Raw genomic sequence first — 8,846 nt, forward strand, 5'->3', positions numbered from 1 at the left:
AGAACACTCCAGTTTTTACATGGTTATTGCCGTAAATTTTAACTCTTCAATATGGACAGTTCTCCTCTTTTTAGGTTCTTTAATACTTTCTAAAGTAGCAATATTGTGTTCCCTAATAATTATCACCATGAATGGACCCTCGGATTGCTGTATCTCCTTACCCCTGTTATACCCCAACTTTCTGTATACGATCGTCTTGATTTTGATCGCTCCCATTCTGTCTGTGACCTTTAAATTCTCCAGCGCCACCTTCCAGGTTTTTTCCATATGCGTTCGATCAGCTGACTAAGGTTGTAACTTATATATAATATAATAAATTAATTAAATGTAAATGCAAGTAGGCATGTATGCTCCTTTAGTCATCCATCATATTTACGTAGTCGTAAATAAATAAAAATACATATACAATCCCGAAGCACAAGCATTTCTATCACACTCTGATTATTTAGTTTCATTTAAATGCTTATTAATTAATATCCTACCTTGTTAGTATCGATACTAAAACACTATCTTTTATTTACAATCACAACAAGCATTTACAAAAGTATATTTATACCTAAACCCCGAAGATTGGATACATATATTGATCGAAAGTTGAAACTAAGGCAGTTGCATCTATGAAATAAAAAAAATGGGTTATTTTGTTGTTTTCCTTTTATTAAGACTGACCTTTCGATAAATGATTTTTAAATTACTTGAATAAGTCGATTGGTCTCAATTTATTTTTATTTATAAAATCGATAAATATTTTTTTCAAACGGGTAGCAATTGTTAAACATTCTTGACTACCTTAGGACATTAGTTTTATGATCAGTTCGGTTATTTTTATTTGTGATTTCAAAGCACAACTACCCAGAAATTTCTAATTTGATGAATAGTACTATTAATTATGGAACAAATAAAATTTCAAGTTTGTTGGGCTTTAAGCCAGTTGTTATCATCTGCTCACCTCAACAACCTAAACTCTAACTAGTACTGCTCACGTGTCGAATTACGCTGATGACTCAGGAAATGCTGGAATAGTAAATGAAAGACAAACAACCAGTGGAGCGGACTAAAGGTACCTGGTCTTGTGCAAATATTGATCTATTTTGGCTGCATTGATTACTGGATTAAATAGTCCTAATTCTAGGGCTCAGTGTACTATTTCCGTTATTCAATTATCTCTCCTTGGGGGCCTTAGGGCATATTGTGAATTAAATAATCATTAAGGTGCTTTGCTATATCCTCCCTGGATCAAATTTATACATTTTTTAGTTTTCACTGGATTAAGATTAATCAATATCTTCAGATCTTGGCAATTATATGATTTTTTGTGATGAAAGGATTTGAGGCAATATATTTAAACATAACACTGAGGAAGTGGTGTTGTAGAACCTGCTTTAATATGGAATCTTTTAAGGTTCCTTACTCATGGAATGGCCGACGGAACTAGTTCTCTAGAATTGTTAAAGAATCCATAAAATTTTGGTTACCTTCATGCACTTATTGAATCAAGAGACTTTTGAAATTGATTTTCAGTTTTTCAAAACTTATTATAAGCTAAGTTATATCGATTGCAATGAATTGTGTAGAGTAGACTGCTAGGTATTTTTAGTGTGTTATTGATATAGCCCAGTTCCCTTAGTAGTTTCATGCCACAATAATTTGTGTATACCGCTTTAGATCTATCATAACAATATGGTGTTAGTACTACAAGACCCATCCTTGAAGGGTTCCATACAACCAGCACCTTTTAGTTTTATTCTTGAAAAGTTATTTTATCATCTTTTATTATATATAAAAGGAAGAAAACTTCTCCAAGCCCTCCAAGACGATCTGAGCACAGTTCTACGTTGATTAGCACGCTCTACATACTCTAAGCTCCAGGTTGAATAGAAAACAGTGAACTGTTGAGTGAAAACATGAAGAAGAGGCAGAGGAGATTGCACAGCACTAAATTTTAAATAATTCGGATTCTGCTATAAATTTGCGCAACGCCTGAATAGTAGCCCTATTTAGATCTGCCAGCCCTTGGAAGAAAAGGCTATTGTTTTGGATGATGGGATATTTAATCCTGTATTTATCATATCTACTGCAATTTAGTATAATGTGTAATGGATCCCCGATAGAGTTGCATGTCGAAAATTTATCATTTTTTTAACTTTAATTAATGCCAAGCCGCGAATTGTACGACCATGGTTAATTCTTAATCTTGTAAGACTATTTTTTTTCTGTTTAATTTAACACAAGTGTTAGAGAACCATGGGCGTGGAGAAACGTTTGGTTGGATAGTGAAATGATCTTTACCTTTCAAAGTTGACTCTTAGGCATACCTATCCTGCCGTTCACTAATGAAGTGTTTTTTCATCTATCTACAAATTTCCTGTAAAGGCAGTTTCGCATTTTCCACTTGTAGCGAGAGGGAGCAAGCGGTTTAGTCTCAACTCACCAGAGCGCTGCACCTAGAGCCTCACCGAAGCTCTCAAATTTACATATTGCTTTATTTTGTAAAAACATATCGTCATTTTTATATATTAATAATTTCTGTACATTATACTGAACAATATCTATACAATGATTAATTAACGATACCAATACTTTTTTTTCTGAACCCTCTAAAACAGAAATAAAAAAGTGAATTAGTATTGCATTACTGTGAAAAAGAAAAGTAATTCGTGTTGTGTCCTACCTTTTACTACCTTTGGTATTTTAAGGTTACCTGTTATGTTTAATGTCACATATGAGCTATCCATTCTAAAAAGGAGCTATTTTAGGTCCGGAGGTGCGGGGCCTTATCCCAAAATATATATCTATGTACTTATTACTAACTTATAATCTAAGCTGCAATTAAAATACATACAATTGTTATCTATGTCCAAAAGTGAACAATGTGCGTACTTCCACTCAGCTGGTCGTGGCAGAGAGAGAGAAAGATCACTTCTCAATACACAGTTTTTTAACTTAACTTAGCTCACAGAAAAACCAAAAATGCACTAGACTTTACATCAATGTCCATCCATTAAACAAACAACAGAACATATGATTTTTCTCTCCGTCTCTGCTCTCTTCTTCGATACCTCCCCTCCCGCGTATGCGCTGCCATCACTAGTCTTCTGTCTCGTCTATTACATTATTTATGTTAACTTTGTTATAAGCATCTTGGAGGTCCAATGAAATTGCTGGTAGAATATTTTTGTTTTTGTAATTGTCGTATATTTCATTTATAAAAAACATAATGCTTTCGATTGTTTGTTTTTTTTAATCCAAACACGTTTTGACTTAATATTTGATTATTTTTGAGAAACCACTGAAGTCTATGTTTGATCATTATGTTAAAAGTCTTGGCAAGGGAAGAAATGAGGGTGGTGGATCTCGAGCTAGACATGAGGGAAGGATCTCTGCCAGGTTTGGATACAGGAATTATTGAAACCCTTTTCCAATCGGAACTTACGTTTGCCGTTTCCCACAAATCATTGAATGCTTTGAGTAGTCATAACTTCAAAATTCTGGGTAGAAGAGCTATCATTTCATAGTTAATTTCATCCAGACTAGGGGCTGTGCATATTTTGCCGTTTAAAGCAGCATCAAGTTCTGTTTCGTCAAATTTACAAATAATTTGACAAGATGAGCTGACTTTATTTTTATTTAGGCCAATAGTTTTTAGAGTGTGTGGTTGACTAGGTATGGAATTGTCTCCGATCTGCTTAAGATTTTTATTTGGTTCTACTGAAGGTTATTGGATTCCTCGGTAATGAAGACCTCTTTCCTTGAAAACATCTGTTGTAAAAATAACTTATAAATATAGCTAATAAAAAATTAAATTACCTGAATGGAACGTCCAATGAAACGTCTAGTAAGTCTAGGATGAGAGCCGGTAGGTAGTGAAAAAGAAGAACCACGAACCAATTGTGAATGTAGCCCTTGCGGCACTTAGCCCTCGGAGGAATGACAGTGTTAGCAGTTGGGTATTTATCCATATACTTCATTACCGTGGAGAGGTAGTCTGACCATAGGATAGGTCTCACTGTGCCTGAAGTGTAATGATACACCTGGAAGTTTCTGCAAAAGGGAGAGAATGTCATTGAAGATCAACATATAAAATATATAGAGTGAAATGCTTTATTTAGCAATGCTGCCCAATTACATTAGGTTGCTACAATATACAGCATACCAATCAATCCATGATCGGTCATATAGACAATGCAGTATTCACATGATATAACAATAATTTTTTCCTCTCATTTTTCTTTTACAATCAATACTCGTCTACTAATATAAATACAACAAATACTAAATAGAAATATTTTATTTTATTTGTTGTACTATTTTTTCTATCATTTTAACAACTCCATTACATTTAACAATTTTAATTCATTAACTTAACAATTTTATTCTCACTCTCTAGTGTTCCGCGATCTACGTTTGATCCGTTAAACAAATTAAACAAAGTTATCATCAGACAGCAATGTAAAGGCAGACCAAAGACATGATAGTCATCGCAGTTGATCACTCTATACAAAGAAACCAATAAATATATAGATTTACGAAAAAAGCAAAACAAAAATTTAGTTAAAAGAAATACTTTAATTAATAGATAAGTTAAAAGTAATAATTTAATAAATAAATAAGTTAAGGGAATACATAAATTAAAACACAAATCGACAGGTCCTAAAACTAAAAATAAAACACCATGAATAATCTCAGAATATATATATGTATAAGTTACGTGTTAGCGTTGAAAAACTAATAAACAAGGGAAAGAATGTCGGAAGAATACTCTCTGAATGCGTAAAAAGACTTACTTTTATTGTGTTCAGTACCTCTATATATACAAGTTCGATCAGCTGATCGATTCAATCACCTGACGGCCTTTGTCAGTTCACTCAGGCTATAACTTATATAAGTTATAATCAGAGTATAGGTAATATGAATCTTAATACTTAAACTCCCCATGTCAACAAGCCAGAATGTAGATATAGCGGATTACAGAGTAAAATAAAGCAGTATCTTAGTTGAGCTTATGCGTTTCGTTTCGTTTCCCATTTTCCCTTTTTTTTAAGTTTCAATTCTGACTCATCATAACTGGTGCCAAAACCCAATGCAGTAACGGAATTGTTTTTTTGTGTGTGTTTTCTTTCTCTCTCTCTTGCCCTATCTCTGGCCTCTTGTTTGAGTCCTCGTCTCTCTCATTTTATTTTCGGCTGAAATTTTATGAAAAGAAATATTCTGAGAGCAGCGGTTCTAACAGTGCCAGACAATCCTTCAGCAGTTACAATGGTTGATCGGATCAGGGGGCTTCCATCACTACCAACAACTACCCTGGCGGCAGCACATGCAACCACCTTAGAATGGATCATGGTTCGCACCGGGACACCGCAGGATTTGAGGAAGGCTGTCTCAGATTTAGACAAATTCACAAGAGAGATTGGTGAGTTGAACCATTTTATAAAAGGTGGAAATCATCTGATAGCACGGATAGCGGCAAAAGAAGGGGAAACCTGCTGGACCGGGAGGACGCTAATTCAGTGCGGTGGTGGCAGATGGACACCCGAGGAAGACATTTTTCGGATGTTCCGTGAAGAGAAAAAGCCAAGGCAAAGTAACGGGCAGTTCGCCGGAGTTCTCCTTCCCCGTTTCAATCAAATTACGGAGAAAATGAGAGAAACGAGACGCATAGCGGAGGTGCAAGCCATTATGGGATTCTTGTCCACCATTCTAAAAGTACAACTCGCCAGGGAGACAATTAAACGAGAGTACCTGCCCGGAGATCCCACTTTTATGGACTGTGCGCAGGAGATGATGGACGCCAGCGCGACGGAAGAGGAAGCTAGGATGGGAATCGAAGAGACCGGTTGGACAAGGGTCTCGTACAGTCGACCGAAAGCTGCACCAAGCTCGTGGAGAAGGAGAGAGTTTCGAGATAGCGGAAGGGAAAAAAGTGGGACCGGAGAAAGACGACCAAACCAAGGCAGCTAGCCAAACGAGAGAGGATCGGAGATGCCATGGTTGTGGCAGAACTGGGCATTTGGTGGCACAGTGCCCTCGTACAAAATGCAATAAGTGTGTGAAACGACGGACATATGGCGAGGCATTGGCCGTATCTATTCAGGCGGAGGAATGCGAACAGGGCTAACCCATGGAGGTGAATGCCCAGAGAGGGGAGAGGAGGAATTCCAAGGAGATTGTACGGATCAGAGACAGAATCGGCCGAAACGTCCGAGGCATCGGAAAAAGAGCTGGAGGGAGGTGAGAAAGGATTCGAAAAAGTATGAAGAGGAGGGAGGCGAGAGGAAGAAGACAGAAAGAAATTTGAGGTGCGTACCAGTGGAGAGGCGGCCGCATGTTGGTCAGTTGCAGCGTTGAAGGAAAGCGTGGCGGTCTGCCTATCATCTGCATGGGAGTGCGGTGCATTATCGATACCGAGAGTACAAACACCATTTTGTGCAGTGGAGCGTTGGTGAGGCTGAGAGGCAGACATTGCGTGAGCATGTACGGGAGTAAATCGAGAATTTAAGGGAACAAGGCATTATTGTCAATAGCACTTCACCCTACAATAGTCCCTTGTGGGTGGTGAAAAAGAAAGCCGTAGCGGGGAAGCTAAAGGAGAAGTACCGAGTAGTCATCGAGTATCGAAAATTAAACGAGAATACGGTGGATGAGCGGTATCCAATTCCCTGGTTGGACGATATACTGGATAGGTTGGGGGGATCAACGATATTTAGCACTCTCGACCTCAAGGCTGGGTATCATGAAATAAGGATGCATCGAATAGACCAACCGAAAGCGGCATTCACGTTAGAACGTGGCCACTACAAGTTTACGCGAAGGCTGTTTGGACTGAATAATGCCCCCATCACTTTTCAGAGACTTATGGACGAATTTCTTAGGGGTTTAGACCAGTCCATGTGTCAAGTGTACATGGACAATTTATTGGTTTTCAGTAAATCGGAGCGGGAACACAGGGCACATCTGGAGACCGTACTTAACAGGATTAGGCAGTTAGGACTCAAATTGTCTCCAGAAAAATCGTCGTTGGGTCAGAAGGAGATTGGCTTCCTGGGACATATCATCTCGAAAGACGGTGTTAAACCCGATGTTCACACAGTGAAAACACTTCAACGAATGTCAGTCCCTAGAGATATAAAGGGGATCAGGTGGTTGCTAGGTTACTACTTTTTACACTTGTTACTACTTACACTTTGTGCCAGAGATGGCAGAGCACTTGGTCGCTCTGAACAACCTCTTAAAAAAGGGTAGTAGAATAGTAGTAACGCCAGCCATGGAAAACAACATTAAGCGTTGTGTGGAAAGGCTGCAACGCGAACCAGTACTGGCGTTCCCAGATTTCAGCAAACAGTTCACGATCACGACGGATGCCAGCGAATACGCGTTGGGGGCGGTGCTTTCGCAGGATAGCGAGAAGGAAGAACGCCCAGTGGCATACGGGAGCAGAAAGTTGAAGGACGCGGAATCGAGTTACAGTGCCCTAGAGCGCGAACTATTAGGGATCGTGTTGGCAGTGGAGTACTTCCGACCGTATGTTGTTGGGAGGCGATTTAGGATCCATACCGACCACCGACCTCTTCAGTGGGTAGGGAAACTGAAGGAGTCTTTTGCTTGCATCACTCGCTGGTAGGAGCTCCTTGGCCAATTCAATATGGAGATAGTCTATAAGCCGGGAAAGGAGAATGTGGTCGTGGATTGGTTGTCTCGGGCACTAATCATAAATGCAATAGAGGAAGAGCAAGGAGAACCAGCGGAGGACGTCCGACAATTCCCAAGGGAATGGACTTCAGGGGAAGGAGAGACTTCTAACACGCAGCCGAGGGAGGAAGGAACTCCGTCGTCGGGGGATGATAACTCTACGGGAGATAGACCGTCCGAGATAGAGGAAATGGATGATATTATAAACGACCAAAAAGTGCAGATAATATGGAAAACGAGGACTTCCGGCCTTATGAAAGTGGAATACTCCAAGTACGAGAGTAGACAAGAACCGAGAAAGAGGCGGACGGTTTATGTCGAACAATTAAGGTAAACCTCACTAAACTCATGTATACAGATTTCCGTGTTTTTTTTGTTTAATGTGTGGTAGCATCGGAGTGTAAATAGGAAAAAGTGTGATTTGAAGACAAGTGTAAATAGGCTTACTATGTAGATAGAAAAATTGTGCAAATTGAAAAGTGGTATGTTAAGTTTTTTTCAAAGTGTGTCTATCTAGTTTTTTTTTTGTAATATCCATATTTAATGGTATTTTATTTTTTGTTATTTTTTGGAGTTTAGGAGGAATTGTTCGTAAACTGGCAGGGGGGAATTATAATCAGAGAATAGGTATTATGAGTCTTAATAGTTAAACTCCCCATGTCAACAAGCAAGAATGTATATATAAAGGATTACAGAGTAAAATAAAGCAGTATCTTAGTTGAGCTTATGCATTTCATTTCGTGTCTCATTTTCCCTTTTTTTTAAAGTTTCAATTCTGACTCATCATAACTTATATACATATATATAGTACTTGAAAAATGTAATTTGTAGTGATTAATACATCATTTACTCCAGAAGAGAAAAAAAACTCCTTTATTTTCTGAAGACACAATTAAAAAAACTGGAACTACACGCTGGAAAAAATTAATGTCACCATGTAATCAATCTTATAAATATAAATTAACAGAGCTGTAGCACTACTATATGTGAATAATGTTTGGTTACGCAAGAATTATTAAGTTGATTACTGACTACGGGGCACATACATTCTATTCTTATCTAGGACTCATGGATATAAATATTCTTAGATAGGACTCACAGTTCTTAAATATGGCTTATAGTTTTTGTTCTTGTCAGGTACCTCAACTATGAGTAAATTG

At 38.1% G+C, this 8,846-nt stretch overlaps 1 protein-coding gene across 1 annotated transcript in view; it reads right to left on the reverse strand.

Annotated features, from left to right (window-relative positions):
• LOC106681182 (putative fatty acyl-CoA reductase CG8303) overlaps positions 1-8,846 on the reverse strand; it is a 118,873-nt gene that overhangs the window by 39,733 nt on the left and 70,294 nt on the right. Inside the window, exon 6 of the mRNA XM_067046317.1 lies at positions 3,808-4,041. Within this exon, the coding sequence (XP_066902418.1) occupies positions 3,808-4,041 (234 nt within the window). The remainder of the gene's footprint in view (positions 1-3,807; positions 4,042-8,846) is intronic.

This window comes from Halyomorpha halys, unplaced genomic scaffold (genome assembly GCF_000696795.3).
Source record: "Halyomorpha halys isolate HHAL.00 unplaced genomic scaffold, Hhal_1.1 Scaffold316.1, whole genome shotgun sequence".
In the NCBI taxonomy this organism is placed as follows: domain Eukaryota; kingdom Metazoa; phylum Arthropoda; class Insecta; order Hemiptera; family Pentatomidae; genus Halyomorpha; species Halyomorpha halys.